Genomic DNA, 27301 nt, shown 5'->3' with positions numbered 1-27301 from the left:
TAAATATATATAACTAGAACTAGTACTAGGGTACAAAAAGTCTATAATAGTATAGTAATAGTATAGTAACAGTATAGTAACAGTATAGTAACAGTATAGTAACGATCCGGTATTATAACGGTATTGTAACGGTATAGTAATAGTATCTAGTATTTACTATTGTCGAGATAGTAAATAGTAGAGAACTATAATACAGAGTCGGTAAGTATAGAGTAAATAATAGTTTTTAGATAGCTCGATAGAAGTAGATACAAAGGAAGAAGAAAAAACATAACCTGCACTCGTAATTTAAACTATGCACTCGTTCCGTCTTGGGATGCGTTTTGAATGCTTAGTCAGGAGTGCGTAGAACCTCAGAACGAGTGCGAGTCAGCGCCGCACGCCACCCACTCCTCGCTGTCTGGATCCATTGCTACGACTCCTGCCGGCACTGCTTGATGAACCACTTCTCGAACCAACTCGTTGCATCCGACTGCCATTGCTGCTAGTCAATCAATGCCGAAGACCTTGCTTTGCCTTGCCACCAGCAGTATATGTACACTGCCCGACTGATCCACCATGTCGCACGGTCCAACCCAAGCCGAGCCATTGAGACCCTTCTCACATCACCACGAGCGACATTCGAGCCATACCAGTGACATTCTGCCCTATCCAGCTCCGCGAGCCCATGTGGAGCTGCCGCGGCCCTTGGAGCCACGGCCACCGATGCACCAGTCTTACAACGACTCATCCGAACAACACCAACGACGACATCCCGACGCTTTTCGAAGCCCTGTTCGCAGTCATGCGGAATTTCGACCTCAGTCGCAGAGTTTACCTCGACTCCACGACATCTTGACCTCAGCCGCGCCCTCGGTGCCAAGTCCTCCTACATACGGCTCGAGCTGGGGCTCCAACACTGCTGTTCATCATCATCATCATCCTCCTCCTCCACCACCACCTGCTCCCCCATCGACCGCGAACCAGCAAAATGGAGATGGTCGCCATGGGCATGGCTCATGGTATCCCCAAACTAGCCACCTTCCCCAGGACCACCAGTCTTATCAAGCGCACCCGAAGCGCTTGGAATTACGAGTCTCGGACACGAGCCCCATTTCGCGACATGACAGTCATGCAGGCCCACTTTCTCCATATGGTCCTCGGTCCAACTCCAGAGGCTACGACCCGGTCCCGCGCGAACGCTCACGCCAAACCTCTACCAGCTCATACGCTCACAACGGCGCACCAAGTCCATATATGACTCTCGGACCCGAGGAACACCACTATCGGACTCCTACTGGACCACTGAGTCGCCCGAGCAGTGACAACTATGGCCCTGCTGGTCCCGAGTGTTCCAAGAAGTACTTGGGCATACGAGAGCTTCCAGGAGAGGGCACGTTCCACCTATACGAGGGAGGATATCGCATTCCTACACATGTCGATGGCGAGACTGTGAACCCTGCTTGGGGTCTGACCAAAGCCAACAAGCCGAGGAAGCGGCTAGCGATGGCCTGTCTCGACTGTCGAGAAAAGAAGATCAAGTGCGAACCAGGCGCTTCGAGTTGTTTGCAGTGTGAGAAGGCGAAGCGGCCTTGTCGAAAGTGAGTACGAACTCGAGTAGCTCTGGTGCTTCATGCTGATCAGCCATTAGGGCGCCTTCGCACCAATCCCAGAGCGAAACGTCTTCAGGCTCCGTCTGGCCTACCGGAACAGGATCCCCACCTGGAAAGAGCGTTTCAGCTTCGAGTCCCCACCAGGGAGAAGATATGGAGCATGAAATGGCGAGTAAGCGACGTACGATGGATGAACACTCTCCTTCTGGAATACCCAACAAGAGGCACCGTTCTGCATCGCCCATCTACGGTGGGAACGGCGCGGTCGCCCCGCCCGTCACCATGCCGTACCATCAAACTTCACCTACGGCGACGAGACCTCAAGGCAGAGGTCTGTCGTGGGCGGAGGACCCTTTCGCAGTAGATCCTGATGTCACGCTACAAGTACTCGAACACTTCTTCCAGGACGTGAACAATGCGACCTACGGCATTTTCCCCCGGCATCATTTCCTGGGTTGGGTGCGGGCATGTCCTGAGAAGTCCCGTGATGAGAAGCTTCTGCTATATGCAATGCTTGCCATTGGGTCGAGATTCGCCGAAGACACTCATGCTGCTTTTGGAAAGCAGTGCGCGCACGTCGCCGCCGACGCATTGCGCAATACGCAAGGACAAAACAGCATCGCCGTGGTGCAGGGTCGCTTGCTCCTGGGGCTATATCACTATGCCAAGGGGGCTAACGAGACTGCCTGGGAGCTTATTGCTGCTGGGGTCAGTGCAGCACTTTATCTTCGATACAACACCGAGGACGGTTGCTCCCGACACGACACGAATGGAAGGAGCGATTTTGGACTTTCGACGGAACAGCTCATCGAGTGTAAACGCCGCACGCTATGGTCTGCATTCATGATGGACCGCTATTGCGGCAGTCGGTGTACACTGATCAATCCGAAGGATATTTTCTTGCGACTCCCATGCCTAGACGACAGCTTCGAGCGAGGCGTCCAGTCCGAGGCACCCCATTATGACAACGGCATTATCGACCCGGCCATGGCGAACGTGACACCCGCGAGTCCGATCTCGCCCATGGGCTGGCTCTGTCTGATGGCTGCTCTCTGGGGCGAAGTAGTCGACTTTGTCTATCGAGCACCGCACCGATCGAGCGTCACCTACCAGGATGCGTACGAGAGATTCTATGCGCAGACATCGGCCGTTCTCCAGAATTGGTTGTCCCGGTTGCCAGAACAATTGCGGTTATCACGAGACAATGTGGAACGCAGCATCAAGGGGGGCTATTCCGGGCCGTATGTTTTGATGCATCTCCTGTACCACCTCTCGTGGGTCAAGATGAATCGATTTGTCAGACATGCTCTGATTGCTGGCTCCGTTACACGGAACATTCGCGCGACTCAGCATCACTCGCACGAGTTGTTGCAAGTGATGAATACGCTCCGGGCCGCGAAATGGGACATGGCCGAGAAAGACGGGCACATTGCATCATTTTCATTCACGACACCCTTTGCGGGCTACGCGATTCTGGCGGCCATCGATGTGGTGGGTGCGGGTGGTCTCGACCTGCAACTGAAGTCGACGCTCGATCTCATCAGCTGCGGCCTCGAGTCGTTACGCGAGCTCGCACGATACTGGGACAGCGCACGGGACCAGGACAAGGCGTGCGAGAAGCGATACTATCAGATTCACAATGTGTTGAAGCATCCCTTCACGGCACGCAGCGGGTGCTGGTTGGGGCGCGAGTGGGGAGTTCACTCATCGCTAGAAAAGGAATTCTCGGAAGAGGACGATTGCATATATGGCGCGGACGATAGATTGTACTTTGACGCATTGCGGGAAGATGATCCGACGAGTGGAAAGACGCCCAGTAATGCAGGCCAACGTACAGTCTAAGGCTGTCGTGTGTGGCATATATCGACAGAGGAGGTTATGTGTGTGTGTGTGTGTGTGTGAGTGTGTGAGAGAGAGTGTGTGTATGTCCCCTCCCCGAGTCAGCTATGGAGAGAAAAGAAAGAGAAAAAGAGAGAGTGTGTTATTTCCGTCGGGATAGGATTCCAACAGCACTACTACGATTGATGACGTCTCGGACTTCCAAAGGAGGTACCTACATACCTACCTTACATAGGAACCTATATACCTTTACCTTATACAGTAATGAGGCCTGGCAGTGTGCCAGTTGAAAGGGAAAAAAATTGCAATCAGTGTTGGATTGATTCAAAGGCTTTCAAGTAAAACTCATGTAATACCTACCTTACCTACTCATACCTGTCCCCAACCTTAGGTCCCTTACGTGATTGATAAATGATGAATACCTCAGGTTAGTAAGGTAAGGTAAGGCAAGGTAATGTAGGAACCTACCTACATACATAGCCCTAGTATACCCATACGCTCCTGCTCTATATATTATACATGTCATGTAGTACGTGTACCTCCCTACCTACAGCTCGTTACGGTAAGGTAAGGTCATGTAAGGTAGTTCTCTGCATGTGCGTGTTGCATGCATGTGTCTGTCTCTCTTGTGTTTTTCGTATATACCGCAGGAATGGGATTGAACGGGGAAATAGGTAGGTTGGTTGGTATCCAATTGATTAATCGATCAATCAATCAATACCTGACGCTTCCCGGGGGACAAAAGCAGCAATTGAAAAGGATTTCGGGGCCTGTATATACCTAGTAGGTAGTTGTTTGAGAGGTGTATTTTTACATCCATCGCTTGTACCGACGTCGGATGTAGGATGGATGAATCACTCGGTAGTTCTATACCTTGATGGAGCTAGTTAGGGAGTGAGGACGGAAGAGAGGGTACTTTAGCCCTGCCCAGACGGAGAATATCTTTGCCCAGCCGGAAGGAGAATTTTGGTGGTAGGGTATTACTACTACTACTAACTAGGAGGGAAGAGGGAAGAGGTACTAGACTTGCCGGAGTCTATACAAGGATATAGTTGTAGTAGGCTGGGACTGACTTACTATATAGATCCTAGGTAGGTAGAGATGTTTGCTCGTAGGATGCTGAAAGTTCAGTCTACGTGCTCCTATAGTACAACTGGAAGGGGTATACGGTAAGGTCAGGTATGATATATGTGATATCATGTCGGGGAATATCAATATCCGACATGATAAGATAGTTCAATCCGAACTTCCGAAAGACTTGGGAACTTGGGGGTCGCGCCCGGCTCGCTAATAATGATAATAAGATTGCTGGATCTACATATCACTTGCCGAACACTAATTGCCTCGTTTATACGGCGGGATGGCGACGACGACGACGACGACAATGATACAGGATATATAATAGGAACAACCACAACAACCACAGCTATAGCCACACTAGCCACATCAACCACATCAGCCACAACAACAACAACAACAAAACAACAGCCACCTCAATCAACGACAACGACAACAACAACAACAACCACGTCATGCACATGCAAGATACCTTACATAACAGGTTGTTCTTGCATGATCAAAGGCGCATATGCACATGCAACATGCAACATGCAACATGCACATGCAGCAGGGCACGCGGTGTATCTGCCGTCGCCCCGCCTTACCCCCTTCGCCTCTTTTCGCCTCGCTACGCCAAACCGTATGACCCTAATGTATGCCGATCGCGAGAGCTAACCTAAATCTAATCCAATCCAATCCAACCTACTAGAGGTACAGCAAGATCTAACCGTGAGAGCCCGAGATCTCTCTAGAGAAGTTATATTGTGCAGACTGCCTGGAGGTAGTAGTAGCAGTATATCCGAGCAGCGAGCTTATTGATTTTGAAAGATTTAACGAATTTGATAATAATAATTGTAGGTAAGTAATAATCATAACCATGTCCGCAGGAGGAGGAGGCCGAGAACTAGAGGTAGCTATACATAGTAAGTAAGAAGGTAGTGTGTATATACCTTGCTAGCTGGCCTCGCTAGCCGACATATATGAGCCGCGTGTGTGTGTGTGTGTGCGTGTGACGGGTGTGTGTCCACGCATGTCGATCGTCCTTCTTCACTCTTCTCCGAACGGACGAACGAACGAACGACCAGGGGGGGCCCCATCCCCTCCCGGTCACTTTTTTTTTCCTTTTTTTTCCTTTTTGCGATGCTGATGAGAGATGGATGAGCTGGCATATATATCCCGCCGCCGCTGCCGCCGCCGTCCGTCGGTCCGTCCGTCCGTGTCGCCACGGCACGAAGCGGGTTCTTTTCTCTCGTCACTTACCTCCGTACATGTAGGAGGTACTCAAGTGGCCCACCCGACCGGTGGGTGGTCCGTGGACATATTCGCTGCCGAACGACATGTACAAAATAAAAGAAAAAAGGAAATATGGGTCTCTCTGTCTAGACGCGCACAAATTCCGCACTCCACTCGTACTAAGGTACATGGTTCTGCTCCACTCCACCACACCATACCACAAACCTGCACTACACTACTGTACAACTTGCTACTACTGACCTACTACGGCGACAAAGATGCCGTATGTTTCAAATCCAGGATGTTTTGTTTTTCTTGCAGTGCCGTGCTCTTACCCGAGACATACGGTATACCTTACCACCTAGTACATATCATGCCCCCTTGTAAGCAGGAAGCAAAGGACGACGCCAAGCTCGCCAGCAGTATCTTATATACCTTACCTTACTAGAACTAGGAGGTAGCTCCTCGAACTACATATGTACTAGTGACGGTACTAGAAAAGGAACAAAGAGAAAAAAAAATTGTTCGGCTAGATGCATAGCTTGCGGCGCTCGGCTCGCGTGTTTTATATGCAGGTAGACCCCGAAGACAACCGAGACATTGCATTACCTCCCTTCCTACAAGTCTGGCCCGCTTGCCCCGCCCGCCCGCTTACCTGCCTGTACTGTAGTCTGTAGATACCATGGATGTATATGTCTCAAGAGGAGAGGCTCAACGCATCACTCTACTACGACGGTACTGGGGGCCGGAGAAGCGTGGTACTGTACGGCATTTATTTTATTAGGTACATATTTTGATTATTTTGATTGTTATTAGAGAGGAGGCGCTCGCTTCTACTACCCCCTCCCCTGTGCCCAGCTCTGTAGTACCTAGTACATAGGAGGTAGGTAGGTAGTAATAGTCCTTTCCTTCGGGTCATCATCATTATTATCATCATCGTTATCATCATCATCATCGCCCATCGTGCATGATTCGACTCGACGACATGGGTTCGGAATCCTCACTGCCGTCGTCTCGCTCTTCGTCGCGAGTTGCGGCAGTCTCGCGATAGGTGGCAGCATGATTCGTTCTACTAATACTACTACCACTACCACTACCACTAGTATTACTACTACTGTTGTGGGACTGCACCTCTTTACCCTTCTTCTCCACTATATCGAGATGTGCGAATTCTCGCCGTGCCAGCTGCACGTTGACCCGCGCGGCGTTGTAGGATGCTTCGTCGCTGGGCATGACCACGGCCAAGTTGGTGTTTTCTGTCAGGCGTGTGATGAAGAACATAAAGGTGCCCGTTTTGATCTGCATTTCTGCAAACGAGACTTCCGATGGCATCATCCCCGTGTGCTTGGACATGGAGTGTTTGTGTGTCTTGAGGATGCTGCTGATGCGTTCGAAGCGGTCCGTGTACGGATTCTGTGCTTCGCTTCCGCGCGTGATATGTGTCACGACCAGGCATGTCGTGCGCTCGTACAGGATCATCTCGCGAGCATCGAGTAACTCGGCGAGCTTTCCGAGCATCCCTTCGATGACAGTGGCATTAGGAACCAGGAAATAAATGACTTGTGTCCAGGCACGGTAGAGACTCTGGTCCCAGATCGAGCTGGGACAAATGTCCACTTGCTTGCCTGTGAAGCCTTCATCCTCGCACGTCGCCCGGATGTCGCTCGCTTTCTGCGCATAAAGTGTGCCTCGATGGTCGCCCGAGATGAGATCCATTTTGTGTATGAGAACAAAGATCTTGCTGTTCGGGCTGAACTCCTGCAACGCTCGGATCGTGTTGGCGAAACTGAGCATGTCGGGAGCGGCTTCCCGGGAGGCAATGTCGAACACAAAAATCAATACCGCCACCGACGTGAAGACATGAGATCGCTGGTTCGTCAAATACGACTCGACGAACGAGTCTTGACTGCGAGTTTGGTTTTCATCGTCAGTCGTCCAAACCCCTACCAGAAAGCGCAACAGAGATGGAAGAAGAAGAAAAAAGCATGCCTACCCTCCACAGTCCCATAAGTTGAGCATCAAGTTGCCCATGAATTTGATGTTGCTGTGCTCCACATCGACCGTTGCGCCCAGTTTTCGAACCTCCTTTGCCACGTAATTTTGAAATATGATGGACCGCATCGACGATTTCCCGGCGCCCGACCTGCCCATCAGCAAGACTTTCCGCTGCTTGTGGCGCTTGCTGCTGCGCTCCATCGTACTCATATTTTCGTGCAATATCTGCGAGTTTTTGATTTACGTGGAACAGCAGTCACCGCCGGTGCGCGCGCGCTCTCGTTGGCGCTGTGATTAGCGTCGAAAAGAGGGGAGTGTCAGAGTGTGTCAGTCGGTTACAGAAAGCAACCAAGGATGGAATGGGATGAGGTGTGGGTTTGACATTGCTTGGCGGTAAGGAGCGCTGCTCCGCTTTCTGTTCTCTGCCCTTCACTCCACACCTCACTTCACTTCACTCCACTTCACTTCCATCCACTTCGCGCGTTCCTCCGCCACAGTTATAATGATAAAATTATTGTCACGAACGGGACTCATCCGTCCTAGAACACTGCAAGACAAGATACACCGTCAATGTGATATGCAAACCTCCGATCTGCAACTTCACCGGTACCCCTACCCACTCCGCCACGCATGGCGAGTGTTTCACATACATGGAATGGCAAGCGAACTCGGCTGAAGCCCTCCTTCAAGAAGTCCGCCTCTATATGCGCTACAACACTTATGCACTGGCATTTCCACCTCGCAGTCTCGCATCTCTCGTTTGCTGTTGACGAGAGGAAGTCTGATGACGAGTCGATGCCTTTTCCACTGTGGGCCAGCATCCAGTCCTTAGCCATATCTGCTTCCTTGGACTACTAGAACTCCTCTCCCCATTACTGCTAGGTCTTTCAAGCACATTCCATTCACAGACGTTCGTTTTTCTCTCGTTTTTCTTTCGCTCGTTTACTCCGCAATGCATGCACTATTGACTCCTCTCTTGACTATTGCTGCGCTGGTCGTTGCACAGTCTGTCGAGCTTTCGGGGAGCGTAGGACCACTGACGACCATCGCAGACAAAAAGGCGGTCGCGACGTGTGACATTACAGACTATGGTGCTGTAGCAGATGGCAAGACAGATATCTCGGACGCGTTGAACCAGGCATTTGAAGCTTGCAAAGCGGGAGGTGTTGTGGTGGTCCCTTCTGGAGACTTTGCTTTGAGCACTTGGGTAAAGCTCAATGGCGGAAGTGCATGGGCATTTCAACTCGATGGCACAATCTACAGGACTGGCACAGAAGATGGCAACATGATATTCATCGAGCATACCGACGACTTTGAGATGTTCTCGTCGAATGGCGCGGGCGCCGTCCAGGGGTACGGCTATGAATTCCACAAAGACGGCAAAGATGGAGCGCGCATCCTGCGTTTTTACGACATCACCAACTTTAGCATCCACGATATCATTCTGGTCGATGCTCCAGCCTTCCACTTTGTAATGGATACGTGCGATCGTGGAGAAGTGTACAACATGCTCATTCGTGGAGGGGACAAAGGTGGTCTGGACGGCATCGACGTGTGGAGCACCAATATATGGCTTCACGACATCATGGTCACCAACAAGGTACGTCTGGTTGCTATCAGATCCTCTGCTTCCACTAATGGCTCCTCAGGATGAGTGCGTGACCGTGAAATCACCATCGAAGAATATACTGGTCGAATCTATTTACTGTAATTGGAGCGGCGGTTGTGCGATGGGCTCCCTTGGCTCCGGCGTGGACGTGAGCGACATTACGTACCGCAATATTTACACGTACAAGTCCAACCAGCAATTCATGGTAAGCGCAAGAACAAGTCATGGACTTTCTTAATTTTTTCTTTATTTGTTTCTCTTTCTGCGGATTGCTAATGTTGGTCTACCACTCAGATCAAAAGCAATGGCGGAGATGGCACTGCATCCAACATCGTCCTAGAGAATTTCATCGGTAGATCCAACGCCTATTCCTTGAACATCGATCAATACTGGAAAAGCATGGACCCCATCTCCGGAGACGGTGTTCAACTCTCCAACATTTCAATCTCCAACTGGACAGGTACAGCAGCAGACGGCACCGAGCGTGGCCCCATCAAACTCATGTGCGCTGACGGCGCTCCATGCACCGGCATCGACATTACAGATTTCGCCATGTGGACCGAGTCCGGCGACAGTCAAACCTATTCGTGCAGAAGTGCTTACACCTCTAACGATCCTGCACCTTTCTGTCTCAAAGCTGGAGCAGCAGGCGATGCGCCTCCCTACTCGGCGACAACTCTCACGGCTACCTCGGCTCCAACGGGCTACCAAGCACCTACGATGCCTGACGATCTTGCCGACTCGTTTGGCACGACGGCTATGATTCCAATTCCGGCTTGGCCTGCTAACTTTTTTCCGGGGATTCCGCCAATGAGGGCTCTTGCGGCTAGTCCCTAGATCATCAGCACGTCGAGCAAGCCGCGTCGCAACTCCCTCGCTTCCACCAATGGTGGTGTGATTTCTATATGAAATTCATCTCTTCGATATCAAGACACCCCCCTCCAACACCAGAATACTTTTCGTCAGCCTCTATCTGGCCTCAAAGAAAAAGGATCTGCAATTATCCAAAATTCGTACTCCCCCCCACAAAGTGTAGTAGTATAAGGTAGCTTGAAGCCTACATCATACATGTACCTTTATCCAAGAAAAAAAAAAACAAAATGCTCACTTCAGGTATTTTGAATCCAACCTCACTCATCTCATCTACGTTTCTTCTCAAACTTACAATAAGTTTCAATGACAAACGAACAGTTAGTCAGTGAGTTCCCTCGTTATAGGTAGCTTCTATTACTATAGCGAAGATCAATAGCCGGCCGGCTAGATCCGAGATTGCTTTCCATCACCACCTTCCATTGAACACATACCTTGGCCGGAACAAGAGTCTGTAGAATCATACAATGTCGAGTGCAGAGTCTGGTATTCATATTGTCCACACTCGGCAAGCTGATCATCACGTGTACCTACCACGCCGTAGCACTTTCCAATGCTCATGGTTGGGCTTACCTTACCCACGCATACCTTCCTTACAGCTCCTTGTCCCATCCCATCCCATCCGCATCACCCGACTTTTCGTTACATGTACCTTCTGCCTGTCCCATTCCATCATCCCAAACCACCCCACAACTCTTCCCAACGGCGAATTCAAAAGAACAACCCATTTCTCTCGCCTACTAACCACATCACCAGCAAAATCTCATTAAAAAAAACAGCAAACACCATGAAAATCATCCTTACCGGCTCCACAGGTTTCATCGGCACCGAAATCCTCTCCCAACTCATCTCCCACAACTACATCACGCACATCTACCTCCTCACACGACGTCCCCACCCTTCGCCCCAAGCCAACAGTTCACGAAAAGTCACTCAAATCCTGCACGAAGACTTTGAATCCTATTCCGATTCCCTCCTGCAACGGTTTCGCGAAGAAGGCGTCGAAGCATGTATTTGGAGTCTGGGCGTGGGGCCGGGCATGGCCACGACGAGTAATATCGATGCTGCGAGGAAAGTGGGAGTGAATTATCCTGTCGCGGCTGCAGAGGCGTTTCAGGCGGGGATTGCAAAGTATATGGAGCCATATGTGGGATTTCCGGAGAAGCAGCCAGCGGCGGGACAAAAGAGGTTTCCGTTTCGGTTTGTGTTCATTTCTGGGTGGGGAGCGGAGCAGGATCAGTTTCGCCGGTTGTGGATGTATAATGAGAGTCGCAAGATTAAAGGCGCGGCGGAGAAGGCGTTGTTTGAGGTGGTGGCTGCAGCGGAAGAGAAGGGGTTGAATCCGGGGGATGGGAAGGATGCAAAGGTGAATATGAGGATTAATGGAGGGGAGAAGCATAAGTGTTTTGAGGTGGTAGCGTTGAGGCCGGGAGGGGTGTTGAAGGGGGATACGGAGGGGATCATGACGGTGGTGACGGAGGCGGTGGTGCCGAGTATTGCGGTGCAGAGGCTGGCGAAGACTGCGATCAAGGTGGCATTTCATGGTGCGGAGGGAAAGACGATACTGGAGAATAAGGACTGTTTGGGAGACGATTGGGCTATGGTCAATTCATTCATGATGTGAAGTTTTCACTCTCCATGTCTCGGTGTCATTACCGCTCTTCTCGCTGCTATCCCTGGAAGTTCTTTGAATGCAGCGCAGTTCCAAGCGCTCGCGTCCTTCCGTTTTGAAGCAAGCACATCAGGCCAAGTTGTGCTCTCACGCAAGGGACACGACACGCTCATGTCGAAGCCGTCTCAGAAAGGAAGAAAGTCGCTTCCATCAGAGTCCTCTTCCAGGTGGCCTCGGGTTTCACCAGCCTTTCCCTTCGCACCGATAGCTGGGATACGGCCCGTCACACTGTCTGGGCGCTCGCTTGGGTCGTGACTTCCTGCTTCTTTCGTAACGGATGGCACGACCTCTTCGACTTTGACAGAAGCCTTGACGGCCTCGAAGGCCGCGTCTAAGCCATCGTCGCTGTCATTGCCACCGTTTGCATCTGCTATGGCATCGTCCTCGCTGCTGTCAGGATCCGCATAGATCTTTCGAGCGCCGGAACGACGGCTCGGTGTAGTGCGCTTCGCCAGCGGCGTGTCGAAATCCATCTTGGTTTCGTCGTCGTCGCCGTCGTCGTCACTCATCGCAGACGCCCTGGCCCGCTTGGCGCTTCCAGTCGGTGTCTTGAACTGCGTCGTGCGCCCACTGACAGGCGTTGTCCTGGCAGTACTCTTGGGCGTCGAGAAGCTCCTCTTTGCGGTGCCACCCTTGACGCCGGATTTCTTCTGCAACATCTTGAACTGCTCGACGATGGCGCGCGCAGTTGGATGGAAATCCTCGTCCGCTATATCAGAGTCAGTATGATTGGAACTCACACGATGAAGTGGGATGACATACGGTACTGCTCCTTCCAGTCTTGAGCCAGCTTCTCCTTGTCGACTTGGATGCCGCCGATGACGAGCATGAGAAGTTTCTCGTTGCGCTCAGAAGTCCACTTGATCGCCATTTTGCTGTTGGGATTGGCGAACGTGGTCAGCCGCGTGAGGATGAATATGTGCTGCTGATGGCGCGGATGGTGACAGACTATGAAGGGGAAAATCGTACTTGGTGGGACTGTGGTGAACCGGTACTCTGTTGGCGGAATGTTGTGGTGTTGATGATGGAGCTGAAGCGCGAGAGTGGCAGACCAAGTCGTGCTCGATTTCACCAAATGAGAAGCTCCGGCTGCTTTGTGGTGGGAACTGACGACAACAACGGCTTCACATGTTTGTTATGACAACGGGCAGTCGCGACAGACACCGTCAATCATGATGACACACCACTCACTACTGAGAAGCTCAGTGACGAGAATATTCTATTGTGGTGAAAGCTCCTCACGAGTCTCACAGACTTTCACGTCCGTTTAACGTGACGCGCGATTCCTGTTATCCGGCCCCCCACCCCAGCAAAAAGCATATTCTACCTATGCATATGCATATGTATCTGCTGGGAACAAGGACTCTCAACCGGGGCGAGGAAATCGGGAAACTTGCAAGCTCTACGCGCTTCTCCATAGTGACTGCAATATCATGGTCTTTTGAACAAAGCCAGCACGAAAGGGAACACAAGATCTCAGAAGCACAGATCTCAGAAGCACATGATATTTTGGAAACATCATCGATTCAATCAATGGGGGGCACCAGACCAACACTACCTACTTCGGGAGACTCTGCTTTGAATCACGCTGTATATCCCCGAGAGAGAGACAGTCTTTATAAGCTGGCGCCCATCCGACACAAGTTCCTTTTCCCCTTGATATTATTATTATGTCCCTCTCGTGTGTTCGTCATGAGGTTTGTTCTCTGGACAGTACAGTAACAGATCTTTTCACTTCAGGACTCAAGACAAGAAACCACTGCCCAGATGATCTTCTTGGTCGAGTCCGACGCTGAAGTCTCCTCCTTCTCCTCCTCCTCCTCCTAGCAGCTCATCTTCGCCATCGAAGTGACGCGGCATGTCTGCATCCTCTTCCTCCTTGATGACCTTCTTCCGGTTCTTGGGTGTTGAAGAAGACGGCTTGGAGATGCGACTATTCTTGACAGCTGGTGACGAAGAGACGGTGTACCTATGTATTAGTAACCTGCTGATCTTTTACTGCATGTCTTTCTCGGAGGTGCTGTAAAGCACAGAAAAGAAAATCGAAGGGGGAAAAAGAGAGAAAAGCGGACTTACAAGACAAAGTATCTTTCTTCGGCGTACTCTTCGGAGTAGCAGTAGTACTGTTGCTGCTGCTGCTGTTGTTGTTCCTCTTCGTCTTCTTCTGCTTCGGTGTACCACTACTCTCATTCAAGCGCTCACCTCGCTCGACCTCTTCTTTGAGCACTATGGCTTCTATTTTGATTGTTCGGAAGCGGTGCTGGATGGTGTCGTAGGTTGTGCCGAAGTGGATGGCGACTTGCTGTTGAGAGTTTAGATTTGAAGAGGAGGGGAGAGGAGAGGAAGAGGAGGTACCTTGTAGTCAATCTATGAAAGAAAAAAATGTCGTTAGTGATCGGGTAAGGATGTCTCGGATATGAGAGGGAGGAGGAGGAAGGGGAGGAGGAGGAAGGAGGAGGAGGTGAAAAAGGGCTCACTCACCTTGACGCCTGTGGCGATGATGGCGGCAACGATTCGCTGCCAGGTCTCTTGACTGTCCCAGTTGACGGTACCTTTTGCCATCTTTTGTTTTCTTTCTGGCTCCTCGAGGGGAAGTGGAAGCTGAATTCGAGTTTCGATGTTACCTAGTAGGTAGGTAGGTGTGTTTGTGAGGAAAGTCGTTGTTGGGAAAGATTATGTGTGTGTGTGTGTGTGTGTGTGTGTGTGTGTGTGTGTGTGTGTGTGTGTGTGTGTGTGTGTGTGTGTGTGTCAAGTGTGTCAAGTAATGATGAGTAAGTGAATTGAGCTGTTTTGTTGCTGAGCGTTGTCATCGAAACGAAACGAAGTGTGTCTATGCGACTGCTACATCTACATCTACATCTAGGTACCTGACCAGAATCTATAGGAAGTTTGTATAATGCTTCACGATAGGTACCTGTAGCCTCACGTACACGTAGACAGACACTGACGACGGAAGGTAAGGTAGCTAGGTAGCTGTCAACCTACCAATCAATCTAAATCTAACCCTCGTACTGTACATACCTTACATGAGGTGTATCTTAGTCGGGGAAATACACCAAACGACAATCTAGGTAGGTCAAACTGATCGCGAAATGCACGCGTATTCCTGCAAGCACTTCACGCGTTCACTGACTGCTGCTGCTGCTGCTGCTGCTGCTGCATTGTACAGCTCTAAGCCGATATTCCTGGTCTTGGGCTGGGATGGAGGTAGCTCTCCCGGCGATGTGATGTATCATTATTCTTATGCTGAAGGGCAAGAAATGGCCGGGAATGTCTAGGAAGAAGAAGGAAGAGGAGGAGGAGTCGGGATGCCAAGACTCTGCTTAGTGCGGCTATTCCCGCAGTATACTTTGTACCTCCTTAGACGACACGGGAAAGTCATGATAAGAAGATAAGAAAGTCGCGTACAAGGCGGAAGGGAACATGTACCTCCTTAGTACTTCTGCATCCTGCCGCCTGATGGAGGATGGAGGATGTTGGAAGATGATGGAAGATGTATCAAGACTAGGTGCCAAGTCCCTCCACCATTTCCTGTTTATACCTAGTCTGCCACAATGGCAACACCACCACATCCACCCGAGACGAGGCAGCTCATCGAACATCTCTGCAATCTCCAAGTTCCCAATGACATCCAGCTCTCTCCCACCGCCAACCATATCCTGTACGCAACCAGTCTGAGCTATGATCACAAAAAGGGCAAGCATGTCGTGTCCACATTGTGGCTAGCCGACACTGGCAAACAAGACTCTTCTCGACAACTCACCTCCGGAAACACGAGAGACTATCACCCGCGCTGGCATCCTCAAGAAGACTGTATCGCCTTCATCTCCGATCGAGCCAGGCCGGGTGAGCAATGGGCTATATACCTCTGGCAATTCAGCCAAGGACTCCCCTTTGGCGAACCTCACCCTATCACAGATACCGAGAATGAGCGCCCAATCGTGGCCTTCGAATTTTCTCCTGATGGAAGACGACTCGCCTTCCTCTGTGCCGATCCAAAGACCGCGGAAGACAAGGCTCGCGAAGCCCATGGCGAAGACTGGAAGGTCTGGGGCCAGGAGTGGGTGAACGTACGTCTGCGCACTGTCGATCTCGAGACGAAGGCTGTCGTGCGCCATGCCGGCAAAGATCACAGTTCAAAGTCATTTGATGATCACGTCACTGCGTTATGTTGGCGCGACAGCCAATCTTTGGCGGTAGTGCACACGAGGACCTCGCATATCGAAGAGCCGTTCTTGTCTGGCTCAAAAGTCAGCCTGGTGAAGATCGGGCCTGTCGATACGCCTGAGATGGCACAAATGTGGTCTATCGAGGTAGGTCGTGCGATGTCTCTCAATGTAGAAGCAGATTATGCGCATCCGCCTGGAACAGACGCTGCTCGGGCTACAAGCATCCTTCGCTGTACCGCTTCTCTGCAGCATCAGTTTCTGGCCCACTGCCTCGGTCTTTACTGATTGACTCCAGGAATTTCTTGCTATTCCCAGTGCCATTCCGAGCATCGCTTGGGCGGACGAAGCGCTGTACTTCATTGGTGGTGCTCCGATTGACAAAACGTGCGGAGGTCGGTTGGTCTACGCTGCATCGACATCGTCCGGAGAGCCAAAGAGAGTCGCCTTTGGTCAAGTGAATGACGCAAAGAAGGTCATTTCTGTCAATGGACAAGCCATAGCCTACGTCGAGCATGGCCTTCGTGATGAAATCTGGATGCTTCCGAACACTCTTCTACTCAGCCTACCACAGCGCATTGATGCACTCCATGTTGGCCGTTCTGGCGATGGACTAACCCTGGCCATCTCAACATCTGATATCAACACTCCTGCTGAGGTCTACTCATTGACAGCCTCCCCCGACTCCGCTCCCGTCCGTCTCTCGAATCATGGCGCAGTATTCAGGAATCGTCAGTTTGGTTCCTGCCATTTCTTCAAGTGTGCCTCGAGGGACCATGAAGTCGACTTGGACGGCATTTTCTTGACGCCGAGTCCACGGCTCGCTGCAGAACCTCAGCCTACCGTGGTACTGATACATGGAGGTCCTACTGCCCGCGATACCAATGCTTTCGATTCGTACTTATTCTACTGGACGCCCTTCTTACTGAACCATGGCTATTCTGTCGTGCTGACCAACTACCGAGGAAGCTCGGGCAGAGGAGAAGCATTCGCTTCCTATAGTCTCAGGGGCGTAGGCAAGTGGGACCATGAGGATGTCGTCACCATCACAGATCACGCTGTGAAACTAGGATTTGCCGATCAGGACCGTCTGATGGTAGGCGGAATCAGCCAAGGTGGCTTCTTGTCGTACCTGTGTAGCACCAGAAACGGCTCGCTGTTTCCTTGGAAGTTCAATGCAGCCGTGCCTCTCAATGGAGTCACGGAGACCGATACTCTGGCGCTAGCTTCCGATCTCGGTAGCTCTCTCGAGACTGAGCTCAGTGCTGGCGGGCCACCATGGACTATGCCAAGTACCTTTACCGGTAATCGACAGGCCAGCGCCATATGGGAAGTCAGTGCAGCAGTACAAAGCGCCCGGAAAGATCAAACGATGATCATACCGCCTATGCTCATCATGCAAAGCGAAAACGACGAGCGTTGTCCCATCGCACAAGGAGTCGGAATGCGTCGAGCTTTGGCGCATCATGGACTGCCCTATGAGTTTGTGGCTTATCCTCGGCAGAATCACATGCTGCATGAGCAGAAATTCTGGATTGATATGGCCGAAAGGTAAGTAAAGGGGATACTGAAATGGATTCTCCTGATTTGCTGCTTCGCTCTCGTCCGCATGGACTCGAGTGGCGAGCTTGAAGACATCCATTTCCCGGTCACAAACGCAAATCTGAGATACTTGCTAACTTATGGCCGATTGCTTCCAGGCTGTTACGATGGTGCGATACATACATAGGCGTAAGTACTGCCTACCGAGGCTAGAAAGCAGCGTGTACTCACGATCAGTAAGCCGATGGAGCGTGGTGATACGCAGACCACCTGTCGCTGCTGCCCAGGCTCAATTGAAAAAAGACATTTGCAATCAGCTTACCACAAGCAGTAAATCGCTGCGACGCGCTGCTGTGAAGTACTTTCCTGGTACACAGATGGCGCTAGCTCGATGCTGTCGCATAACGTGCACTCATCGCACGCTTTGTTTGCGCGCGACGTGAAGGTGTTATACAGCATGCTGACTGTGCAGTCTTACCGCATGTAGCGTGACTGCATCCTGAAAGCATTGAACAGGCACGTTCTACTTAACTAAGGTATTGCCGGTAATCGTACTGGTGTTGGTGTTGATTACAAAAGTGCCGCCTCACTTGATGTCTTCTGCTGCTTAGTGAGCAGCAAAAAGCCGTCGCAACTATTACAAGTGAAGTAAACCTCTGTATGCGTACATATCTGCCCTGACGTGGTACCATTCTTACTCACTTCAAACATCAATCTGGAACACACGAACACCGCCGAACACTCCATTCCCAGCACGGCAAGCGAGACCTCACGCAAGCAACATGACACTGACTGAGCTAGTGCGAGATGCGCCAATTGGACAGCTCATTCGGTTGATCACCAGAAACAGAGTACTGCTATATGCGGAGGAGAGACCGGGTTTCCAGTGTCCTTCTTGCTACAGTGAGCCGGAAGTGGCAGGTAAAGCGCATCGCCCAGCTCACGCGACGCATACGTCAACAGACACTGGACTGGAAAATGTTCATGGCGAGAAAGACGCAACAGACGTCGAAAAGCAGGGTATGGAGCCCGTGGAGGAGCCACAAGCCACGGGCATCAGTAGACCCACCCTACTGTCCATACCGACGCAGAGATCAGACTTGGAACACACATTCACACGCGAAGATCTCCACAAGCTGGAGACGACCAGAAGTACCTTGGAACGAGTGGGTACGAGGGGAACGATACTACACATCAAGACCATGGCGGAACTGGAGGCTGCTTTCATCGCGGCCGCAATGCCCAAAGAGCCCAGTCGGCCCATCATCCCACAGCGCACAATCCAGGGCGATATCCTCGTCGACTGGTACACTGAAAGTGATGAAGATAATCCGCAAAATTGGTCTACGGGCTTGAAGCTCCTCGCTTCCTCGATGATCTACCTCTACACCATGGCAGTGTACATGGGCTCTTCGATCATCACATCGTCCATTCCCGGTATCATGGAGGAGTTCCACGTGGGTGAAACAGCTGCCAGCCTAACTCTTGCGCTGTACACGCTAGCATATGGCATTGGGCCTTTGATATTCTCGCCGCTCAGCGAGATTCCCAGCATTGGCCGCAACCCGCCTTACATGATCACCATGGCCATCTTCGTCATCCTCTGTGTGCCCGCTGCTCTCGTAGAAAATTTCGCAGGCTTACTCGTCCTCCGCTTCCTCCTCGGCTTCTTCGGCTCTCCTTGTCTCGCCACGGGAGGAGCCAGTCTGCAGGACATGTACAGCCTGATCAAACTCCCCTATGTGCTCTGCATCTGGGCCTTTGCAGCGACATGTGGTCCTGCATTGGGCCCACTCATTTCGGGATTCTCAGTTGCGGCAGAGAACTGGCGCTGGTCACTGTGGGAAATGCTCTGGCTCAGTGGGCCCGTCTTCCTCGCTATGCTACTCTTCCTCCCCGAGACATCCCCCGCCAACATCCTCCTCCGACGTGCACAGAGACTGAGAAAACTCACCAACGATTCCCGACTCAAGGCGCAATCCGAAATCGACCAAGCGAACATGAAACCCCGTGACATTGCCTTTGAAGCCCTCGTCCGTCCCATCCAACTCATGCTCATGGACCCCGCAATCGGCTTCACAGCACTCTACGTCGCCCTCTGCTACGGCATCTACTACTCCTTCTTCGAAGCTTTCCCCCTCGTCTACATCTCCCTCTATCACTTCAATCTCGGCGAACTCGGTCTCACATTTCTCAGCATCACCGTCGGAATCTCTCTCGCCATCGTGGTCTTTTACGCCTATCTCTGGTACTTTCTAGAACCGGATATCATCCTCCACGGACTCGGCGCACCCGAACGCAGACTCGTTCCTGCTCTCATTGCGTCCTTTTTCTGCCCTGTCGGACTCTTTATTTTCGGCTGGACGGCTCGGGCGGAAATTCATTGGATGGTGAGTATAGTAGGGATTATGATTTTTACGATTGGGATTTTTGTTATTATGCAGAGTATTTTTATGCAGTTGGCTCTGTAAGTCTTTCCTTTTCTCTTTCCCTTTCCCTTTTCTTCCACTACTCTACAACTTTACTGACTATTTATATTTTGCTAGTGTCTACCCCCAATACGCCGCCTCTCTCTTCGCAGGCAACGATTTCGCCCGCTCGACTCTCGCGTTCGCTGCTGTGCTGTTTTCCCGACCTATGTATTTGAATTTGGGAATCGCGCGAGGAACGAGTTTGCTCGCGGGCCTGACGGCGGGGTGTATTTTGGGGGTGTTTGCGTTGTATTTTGGAGGGGAGACGTTGAGGAGGAGGAGTCGGTTTGCTGTGAAGTAGGAGGGGATTACTTTGGCAGGGAGTGAGGAGGAATGTTTGTGTGTGTGTGCTATTGTTAAATAGATTGACGGGATTTTACTATTCAGACGGGATTTTGGGTAGTAGTTTGTTTCTTTTTTTTTTTACTCCGAACTAGGAAGGATAGTTGAATCCTCCAATCATACTGTACATGTGGCTGAGCGATAGATTACCTACAGAAGGTACAGCTAAGGCTACTAAGCGACTAACGCGCTCGTTGCTTGTATTGTTTCATGTTTCGTAGTTCTTTTCTTGGCATGCATAGCACGAAGTTCCTTGGAAGACAAGAAGAAGAAGAAGAAGACCTTTGATACGTCCAACCAATCGTCTATAACCAAATCAACCGACTACTCAACTTATGTAACATATATATATACATCTTGAAAATTCTGAAACATCTTCTCCGCATCGAAAAGAGCCCTGCATACTTCAGACTTTCCTAATAACTTTAATGATACCTCTAACCTCTTGTCGTGGAATAGACGTAACACCCTTCTCTTGGCAAAGAAAAGTATACTATTTTTTTCTCTCTTCCTCTTCTCTTACTTCGCTCTTTTCATTGTGGAGAGCCGAAGTTCAAAAAAACAAGATCACATGCTTTCTCTCTTTCTTTCTCCATATCTCCGATCGGGTTTCTCGGTCTTTTCCCCTCTTTTCCCGTTGTCTGTCTGTCTGCTGTCTATTGTCTGTACCTTTTTTAACTCTCTCTCTTCGCATCTAATCTCTGACAGGGAATTGTAGAAACCATGGATGGCATGGGCTGTGCTTGTTGCTGATGACGACGATGACGACGACGACGACGATCGTGATGATGAAGTCTTAGTTGTTCTCCAAGACTTGATTTGTTTTTGAAGTTTGGGACAAGCATGAAAAAAGCTTGTTTGGAAATTGCGTGGATGGCAGGGCTTTGATCGATGCGGGGAGCGAGAGACGGGAGAGAGAGATGAAGCTTGGTTTTGATTTTATTTTGGGTGGAGCGGTGATTGGATTGGAAAGACCGGGTGGGTATGTGTGTGAGAGAGAAGAGGAGAGAGAGAAGAGAGATATATATAAGATGGTAGGCGTGCTTGATTCATTGCAGTTGTGAAGAGACAAGAAGTATTCACTGAGTCGATACTACTAAGAGGATAAAAGACTTGACGACATATATTCCTATTATCTATATCTATCCGCCTATCTACCCATCGATCAACTTTCAACAATAACTACTTCTACTCAATCAACCTCAACAACAACGATCAAAGCCAACTCAAGCCAAAATGAAGGCCTCCCTTTCAACTCTTCTCTTCCTCGCAACAGCAGCCGGATTAGCACAAGCTGCCGCTGCAACAGAGAATCTCGCAGCACGAGGTAAGTAACAACCCCCTTCCCCAAAACCAACCAACCAACCAAAAACCTTCCACTAACATACAATCCCCCTTAGATAACACCCTAAGCCTCCGCGACGCCCTCCCAGAGGCCGCTGCAGAGGAAATCTCCACAACTGCTCAAAACGACAAACGTGACGGACCAGACGGAGAAGAGAAGAAGGAGGATGGTTTCGATGAAGAGGAGAAGCGACGTGGAGGTGGTTATCACAATGCTGCTGGTCGAGGCGCCGTTCCTGTCGTGGGAGGAGTGGTGGGTGTGGCCGCTGTGATGGCTGCGCTGTTGTGATTTGAGGGTTTTTTTCTTTTTCTTTTATTTTTCCTTTCTTTCTTTTCTTTCTTTCTTGGGGAGAAGAGATCTATCGTGGGAATCGCAAATCGGTCGATGCTGGGAGGTGGGATTTTTTTTGAGAACATGATGGGAAGAGAATAATTACCTGTAACCTGAGTTAGAAAGAAACAAACCATTTTTACATTCAAGATTTCTTTGTTTTCTCTTCCTTTTTCCCTCTCTCAGCCCGCTCGGCGCCAGAGCCATTCATCCGAGTATGGAGATGCTGCAATCTTGCTGCTGCTACTGCTGCTGCTACCCGCAGAAGACCATTTCTTCGTTTGAAATGCGAGACGATGTGATTCCGGCCTGCGTGCCAACTCCTCCTGTTGTGGCAGCTCACAGCTGTCAGTTCCATTCCACACACGTTTCGCATCCACCGCCAAAGATGCAAAGACTTTTGCGCGCGCCACATCACCGTGGCAGATGCATACTTGGAATGCGTCGTAGTAAATTGTCTCGAAACGGGGAGACGATTCCCCTTCTTCTTGCAACAGTTTGAGAGCTTCGCGGCAGAGTTTTAGCGCTTTGCTCGGGTTCAGCATGATGAGCATTCCGTCGCCAATGGTCCGATAAATTTCCCCAAATCGCGTCCTCCTTCGGTCGCTTTGGAGCTGCTCGTTGGGATCGTTGTTCTCGCATCGTGCACAGCGGCATTGAAAGCCAAACTCTTGTAATATTCGCGCTTTCCTCTCCGTTGTCGGTAGAGCCCATACGTCCTCAGACAGGTAGCTCACCACAATCTCCTCCTCGGGATTAATCTCGCGGATCGCGAACACTCGCTCCCGTTTTTGGTTTGCGTCCCAGTGATAAGCCGCGTTTGCTGTGCAGCTGTGATTGAATCGGGAGCATTGGAGGAAGATACCGCCAGCGGATGACCCACGTCCCAGAGGTATAGCATTTGTTTTGAAAATGCCCTCGATCGGAAGCATCTGCTTATGGGTATTGCGGAGGGCGAGGAATCCTTCCCTGTCATGGCTATCGAGTTTCTGGAGCTGAGCTAGGACAAGGTGTGCGAGGTTTGCTTGGTATGTGGAGCTTGCGAGTTGAATGATCGGGCGTTCAGACAGGACTAAAGTCCCTACAGAGATCTGTCGAGTGGCAATCACTCCCACCCCTTTGCCTGGTATGTCTTGGGTACGCAGCATCGTAGCTAGAGGAAGTTGGTGGAGCGTAATGACAATCGTTTGAGGCTTGCCCAAACATACCTTTAAGTGAGCTAGCTGCAAATGAGCCCCTGTCAACCGTGGTCCCCTGTGAAAAGGAAGCACCGCAAGGGACGGCTGGCGTTTCACAGGCCGCTCGGCGTGTGGACTCGCGCTGAAGTTGTGCGCTCAACGCCCGCAGGTTGCCGCCAGCGCGAGATGACCTGCCGTATCGTCAGTGAGTGTCATGTTGTTCAATTGATTAGACCGTGTCGCACTGTAACCTGCCTCGGGTATACCCGCTGTAGGACAGCTTCATGCTGTCCTACGGTTGAGTCTTGCTATCACTTCTACTAGTGATGCATTGAGCATCTTCTTGTTCAAACGGAAGGCAGCATACAGTTCTTGCTCTCTGTCTGTCTCTCTCGGAACTTCGCTGTCTAATTAGTTTCTATAATGGCTCTCTGCCTATGGCTTTCTTGCTCCCGGTAGCCGTTTACTAGTATAGTCGACAGCGGCAGCAAAAAGGCAGATGAATTCGGTTTCTTCGTCAGACGACACAGCTCATGTTGGATGAAAACCTGCAAGAGGAGCTGTGGGTTACTCAAGTAGGCAATCCGGCCACTTGCTCGACTTTGACACTGCGAAGTGGGTATTCTGCATGATGGCGACAGTGTTTCGGTCGCGAATAGCAGAGGTGAGAGAGACTCTCGTCGCCAGCCGAAAATTATATGTGTCGAGTCCGTCCTCAATGACATAGAGCTGACAGAGTCATTCGGGCGGCGCGGTAGATTGCATGTTGAATAATGCAGAGGTACAGCGGCCACTGCACAGGTAAGGTAGGTATCCACGCCAGAGGGTCCATCCGCGGCCACTTCACCGCTTGCAAGAGCGGATCCGTCTCAGATGGCGCTGTCTGCTCTGTGCCATATGCGCGTCCCCCAAATATGGGACTTTGAAGCAGCAAAGCCTTGAGAGGAGAAAGCATGTTGGAAAGAAAGACCCCAACAGAAGAATGGTTGGTTTTGTCCTGCACGGTTCGCGCCGCTTATAACCGAGAATTGAGATTTCTGCCTGAGGCATGCCTCTCCGTCGAGCAGCACGACTATAAATAATGTATCTTCTTCATGCATCGAAAGCAAAATCAGCAGAAATCACAATGTCATCCGATGAAATACACTATCCACCCGGCTTCAGTCTCGCCGACGTAGTAGCCTGGGGCAGCTACGGGCTCATTGTTGTCGAAGACTGACTAGAGATTTTCCATGCAAACATGACTGCCCTCGGCAGTATTCGCACTTGTGCCAATCTTGGAAGCCGTGGCATCGCAAAAGAGAGCTAAAGCGACAGCCTTCTCCTTCACCAATAGCCGCCATTCAATACTGACCCAACAGGGGAACTACTTCTGTTACAAACTGTGTGTTGTGTTGTGATGGTTCCTTTTATCCGAGATGAAACTTACATAAACGATATCTGGATGGTAGTTTTTCGCTTTACACTCTACGCCGATTACATGTACAAAGTCCTGCGTCACATCAGCATGTGGCCTAGCAATATCTATGTCTACTGTATAGATGGCCCTTTCGACATAACCCACCCTGCATTTGGTATAAGTATGAAAATGAAACTTCTTCGAGATGACCGCATCTCGGTGAACCCAGCCGCTTTGCAGTAAAGCGACATCTTCCTCTAGCCGTGTAGTTTGCAACACTGGATGGTCCTGCAAACTGCTCACGTTTCCCAGAGACTTTGCTATCACACTATACGCATCTGTCCGTTTCGCAGAATCGATATCCTTCTGTTCGATCCGAGCAGGTGTACCTTTGTACGTCGCCCAACGGACGGTCGCTACAAATCGCATTCCTTGCGGAGAGGAACGGCTGCTCAGCTTGAGAAGGGCGTGGTGGTCGTTGCTCCAGCTGTCAATTTCTACTAGTTGAGCGAAATTCTGTCCAAGCCAGTCAGGAGGTATGAATAGCAAAGTATATGGTTGGTGTGTGCTGCGTGCGTACTAGGCATCTCGTCCAATTCTCAAAGACGAAAAACTTTGTGAGATGTTGCTCTTGATAGGCATTCCACCCTTGAGTCTGTAGTTGGGAGAGCTCTGATGACATTGGCGTGAGCTGATGTGTCGTTGGATGGTTTTCACTGCTCAGCACGCCACAATGTCTCGGGTTCGGGGCAGCGGGATCAAGGTTTGATTGGGCTGTCGGCCGGGTCATCAGTTGTTCCGGCCGTTGCGACACCTCTTCTTTTTCTCTCACTCGAACTTCGACAACGTGATCGACTTGGCGCTAATCACTGTCTATTTACGCCGATATGGAGGAATGAACCACACCTGCGCTGACCTTAAGCTAAAGACCGACCAAGTCATCAATCGGAATCAGTGGCAGCTCTTGATTTCTAAAGTGTATACTTGAACTGGCAACCGGGACATGACATAGGCCTATGATACGGTTGGTCATGACCGTCGTACGACACACGGACGATATACCGGCCACAGGCATGAAGGCTGAGCAAGCAGCCAACGGCAACACCGCGGTCTATCGCGCATCGTAGCACACGCATGTCGGTGCGGGCGGGTGGCGCAGGCCAGAGACCGGAGCGCTCCATCGGTTGCGAGTGCGGCAAGCTATATAGTAGGATTAGTCACCGCGCCGACATCGACTCCATCTTTTCAAGAGCTAAGAGAGTATATAAGGTAAACGTTGAAAGGAGACACGGTAGCCTCGCGACGGCTCTGGAGACTAGGACTGGGCGTCCAGACCCCTCAACCTGAGCTAACAGCTTACGGAGACACGCTGTTTGATGCGCCTCTACAGCTCCTACTGAGTGCGGACTGCGTTGAGTTATACCGATTCGGAGGGCTTCATCCGGTGGATATCTGCGATTTTTCCCAGCAAATCGATACAAACTCTTCCTTCGCAAGCTTAGGTGTCCTTCGATTGGCTTTACAGTACGATCCCACAAAGCGCCCATCAGCAACTGAGTTGCTAGGTCTTGACTGGTTTGGCCGTACGTAAAGATGTAAAGACAGAAGACTAGGCAGAAGAGGTGACACGAGATGGCTTGTTGACAATAGAGATACGGCAAGAGTGTCTCTGAGCGTGTGTTCATTCGCCTATCCAGTTCCGAGCTTTTTTTGCGCTTCGAGTCCGGCATAACCTCAGTCATATCTCAGGCAATACCGGAGTGCAGAGATGACTATGTCTGGCCTGACCTAGTCTTGTCCTCCGATAGGTTTTGGTTCTTTGCACTTCATCTTGGTTAGCAGCCACATATCCTGGGCATTATCCATGGTCCACACCGTGCCTTCCAAACCCCACAGTGCGTCGGGTATCTCCAAATCCGCGAAACTCCACGTATCTACCTAGACTCCACATGGGTGACGTTCAGCTACCTGGGATGAATTCTCTGTCTTGCACTTTCCGATCTGCGTATAACGATTCTTCCATGCTACTATATCCCGGATCTCCACTCCCTCGTCCGCCGGTATGGACTTGCTGGTCTGCATGCCAAGGAGTTCCTGACGTAGTTCAACGTGGCAGCGGTTTCCGTCGAGACAACGAGTTATTATCGCGGCAGGATCCTGTGTCGTCGTCTCAGCAGTTGTCGTGGAGACCTTCGAAGTTGAGCATACCGCAATTGAAGCTATATTCTTCGTACCGTCTGATCTCGAGCGGACATACTTTGCCGTGCGAGTCCGTGTACATTGTGCCTAGATATCGTGAGCGTTGCTTGCGCAGTCTGTGCTGGATGATGCTACACCATGCTACCACACAATATCGGACATGTCTGCATGCGTATGTGACTTGGGCGTGTTGACACATTGTAAGCAAGCAAAGTTGGTTCGAGACAGCCAAAAGGCATACGATAAGTCGTGCTGCATGCGGATGTTTTGTCCGCAGCGATCCCCCGAGACCATTTTATAGTCATACAAGACATCTGCGTCTGGTCGCAGATTTGGACCAGAAATATCTTGTTCCTCTTGCTCAGTAGACTTAATTTTAGGTAAGCTGTGGGGTACTACCTACCTATCGGTGTCAACGGAAAAGATTACGGCACAGGATTTGGCGAAAGCGGGTCTATAC

At 50.7% G+C, this 27301-nt stretch overlaps 12 protein-coding genes across 12 annotated transcripts; 7 read left to right on the top strand and 5 right to left on the bottom strand.

Annotated features, from left to right (window-relative positions):
* Positions 1–1096: 1096 nt before the first annotated feature.
* Positions 1097–3560, top strand: SEPMUDRAFT_67121 (uncharacterized protein). Its single transcript, XM_016909776.1, has 2 exons — positions 1097–1580; positions 1631–3560. The coding sequence occupies exons 1-2, from the start codon at positions 1237–1239 to the stop codon at positions 3432–3434; spliced, it is 2148 nt and encodes a 715-aa protein (XP_016759936.1). The 5' UTR covers positions 1097–1236; the 3' UTR covers positions 3435–3560.
* A 3114-nt stretch (positions 3561–6674) lies between these two features.
* On the bottom strand, positions 6675–8028 carry SEPMUDRAFT_133799 (Gtr1_RagA-domain-containing protein; the record flags this gene model as incomplete). Its single annotated transcript, XM_016902587.1, has 2 exons — positions 7717–8028; positions 6675–7629 (listed from the first exon to the last, which is right to left on the bottom strand). The coding sequence occupies exons 1-2, from the start codon at positions 7926–7928 to the stop codon at positions 6675–6677; spliced, it is 1167 nt and encodes a 388-aa protein (XP_016759935.1). The 5' UTR covers positions 7929–8028.
* Positions 8029–8506: 478 nt separating this feature from the next.
* SEPMUDRAFT_149684 (glycoside hydrolase family 28 protein) lies at positions 8507–10352 on the top strand. Its single transcript, XM_016905706.1, has 3 exons — positions 8507–9318; positions 9368–9532; positions 9622–10352. Exons 1-3 carry the CDS (start codon positions 8671–8673, stop codon positions 10162–10164), a joined length of 1356 nt encoding a protein of 451 aa, XP_016759934.1. The 5' UTR covers positions 8507–8670; the 3' UTR covers positions 10165–10352.
* Positions 10353–10977: 625 nt separating this feature from the next.
* Positions 10978–13233, bottom strand: SEPMUDRAFT_126232 (uncharacterized protein). Its single transcript, XM_016902045.1, has one exon. It carries the CDS (start codon positions 12526–12528, stop codon positions 11995–11997), a length of 534 nt encoding a protein of 177 aa, XP_016759932.1. The 5' UTR covers positions 12529–13233; the 3' UTR covers positions 10978–11994.
* SEPMUDRAFT_25527 (uncharacterized protein) lies at positions 10985–11479 on the top strand (the record flags this gene model as incomplete). The annotated part of the gene is made up of 1 exon (XM_016908397.1): positions 10985–11479. A coding segment is annotated over one exon (495 nt), but the record flags the coding sequence as incomplete, so codon positions are not given.
* Positions 13234–13547: 314 nt separating the features above from the next.
* Positions 13548–15031, bottom strand: SEPMUDRAFT_156743 (uncharacterized protein; the record flags this gene model as incomplete). The annotated part of the gene is made up of 7 exons (XM_016907694.1): positions 13548–13838; positions 13946–14033; positions 14072–14171; positions 14351–14493; positions 14800–14812; positions 14891–14975; positions 15003–15031. The coding sequence occupies 7 exons, from the start codon at positions 15029–15031 to the stop codon at positions 13613–13615; spliced, it is 684 nt and encodes a 227-aa protein (XP_016759931.1). The 3' UTR covers positions 13548–13612.
* Positions 15032–15423: 392 nt separating this feature from the next.
* On the top strand, positions 15424–19568 carry SEPMUDRAFT_156742 (alpha/beta-hydrolase; the record flags this gene model as incomplete). Its single annotated transcript, XM_016907693.1, has 3 exons — positions 15424–16182; positions 16334–17586; positions 17736–19568. The coding sequence occupies 3 exons, from the start codon at positions 15424–15426 to the stop codon at positions 17788–17790; spliced, it is 2067 nt and encodes a 688-aa protein (XP_016759930.1). The 3' UTR covers positions 17791–19568.
* Positions 15901–20349, top strand: SEPMUDRAFT_67106 (benomyl/methotrexate resistance protein; the record flags this gene model as incomplete). The annotated part of the gene is made up of 4 exons (XM_016909775.1): positions 15901–16182; positions 16334–17586; positions 17736–20044; positions 20124–20349. The coding sequence occupies exons 3-4, from the start codon at positions 18360–18362 to the stop codon at positions 20347–20349; spliced, it is 1911 nt and encodes a 636-aa protein (XP_016759929.1). The 5' UTR covers positions 15901–16182; positions 16334–17586; positions 17736–18359.
* Positions 20350–21626: 1277 nt separating this feature from the next.
* On the top strand, positions 21627–22023 carry SEPMUDRAFT_117774 (uncharacterized protein; the record flags this gene model as incomplete). Its single annotated transcript, XM_016901371.1, has 2 exons — positions 21627–21717; positions 21791–22023. 2 exons carry the CDS (start codon positions 21627–21629, stop codon positions 22021–22023), a joined length of 324 nt encoding a protein of 107 aa, XP_016759928.1.
* Positions 22024–22055: 32 nt separating this feature from the next.
* Positions 22056–23529, bottom strand: SEPMUDRAFT_133791 (uncharacterized protein; the record flags this gene model as incomplete). The annotated part of the gene is made up of 3 exons (XM_016902586.1): positions 22056–23218; positions 23274–23434; positions 23510–23529. The coding sequence occupies 3 exons, from the start codon at positions 23527–23529 to the stop codon at positions 22248–22250; spliced, it is 1152 nt and encodes a 383-aa protein (XP_016759927.1). The 3' UTR covers positions 22056–22247.
* A 728-nt stretch (positions 23530–24257) lies between these two features.
* Positions 24258–25327, bottom strand: SEPMUDRAFT_149682 (uncharacterized protein; the record flags this gene model as incomplete). Its single annotated transcript, XM_016905705.1, has 4 exons — positions 24258–24609; positions 24673–24735; positions 24808–25158; positions 25223–25327. The coding sequence occupies 4 exons, from the start codon at positions 25322–25324 to the stop codon at positions 24463–24465; spliced, it is 663 nt and encodes a 220-aa protein (XP_016759926.1). The 3' UTR covers positions 24258–24462.
* Positions 25328–26306: 979 nt separating this feature from the next.
* Positions 26307–27069, top strand: SEPMUDRAFT_126229 (uncharacterized protein). The gene is made up of 2 exons (XM_016902044.1): positions 26307–26799; positions 26851–27069. Exons 1-2 carry the CDS (start codon positions 26592–26594, stop codon positions 27033–27035), a joined length of 393 nt encoding a protein of 130 aa, XP_016759925.1. The 5' UTR covers positions 26307–26591; the 3' UTR covers positions 27036–27069.
* Positions 27070–27301: the final 232 nt, after the last annotated feature.

This window comes from Sphaerulina musiva (genome assembly GCF_000320565.1).
Source record: "Sphaerulina musiva SO2202 unplaced genomic scaffold SEPMUscaffold_6, whole genome shotgun sequence".
NCBI classification, from domain to species: domain Eukaryota; kingdom Fungi; phylum Ascomycota; class Dothideomycetes; order Mycosphaerellales; family Mycosphaerellaceae; genus Sphaerulina; species Sphaerulina musiva.
This window is presented reverse-complemented; position numbering and strand designations above follow the sequence as displayed.

Bases quoted from the DNA above. Each gene is read 5' to 3' on its own strand.
- SEPMUDRAFT_67121 (XM_016909776.1), top strand. From the start codon at position 1,237: ATGACTCTCGGACCCGAGGAACACCACTATCGGACTCCTACTGGACCA. The intron at 1,581-1,630 runs GTGAGTACGAAC...ATCAGCCATTAG, and splicing joins GCGAAGCGGCCTTGTCGAAA to GGCGCCTTCGCACCAATCCC.
- SEPMUDRAFT_149684 (XM_016905706.1), top strand. From the start codon at position 8,671: ATGCATGCACTATTGACTCCTCTCTTGACTATTGCTGCGCTGGTCGTT. The intron at 9,319-9,367 runs GTACGTCTGGTT...ATGGCTCCTCAG, and splicing joins ACATCATGGTCACCAACAAG to GATGAGTGCGTGACCGTGAA. The intron at 9,533-9,621 runs GTAAGCGCAAGA...TCTACCACTCAG, and splicing joins AGTCCAACCAGCAATTCATG to ATCAAAAGCAATGGCGGAGA.
- SEPMUDRAFT_126232 (XM_016902045.1), bottom strand. From the start codon at position 12,528: ATGTTGCAGAAGAAATCCGGCGTCAAGGGTGGCACCGCAAAGAGGAGC.
- SEPMUDRAFT_126229 (XM_016902044.1), top strand. From the start codon at position 26,592: ATGGGTGACGTTCAGCTACCTGGGATGAATTCTCTGTCTTGCACTTTC. The intron at 26,800-26,850 runs CTGTGTCGTCGT...AGTTGAGCATAC, and splicing joins GTTATTATCGCGGCAGGATC to CGCAATTGAAGCTATATTCT.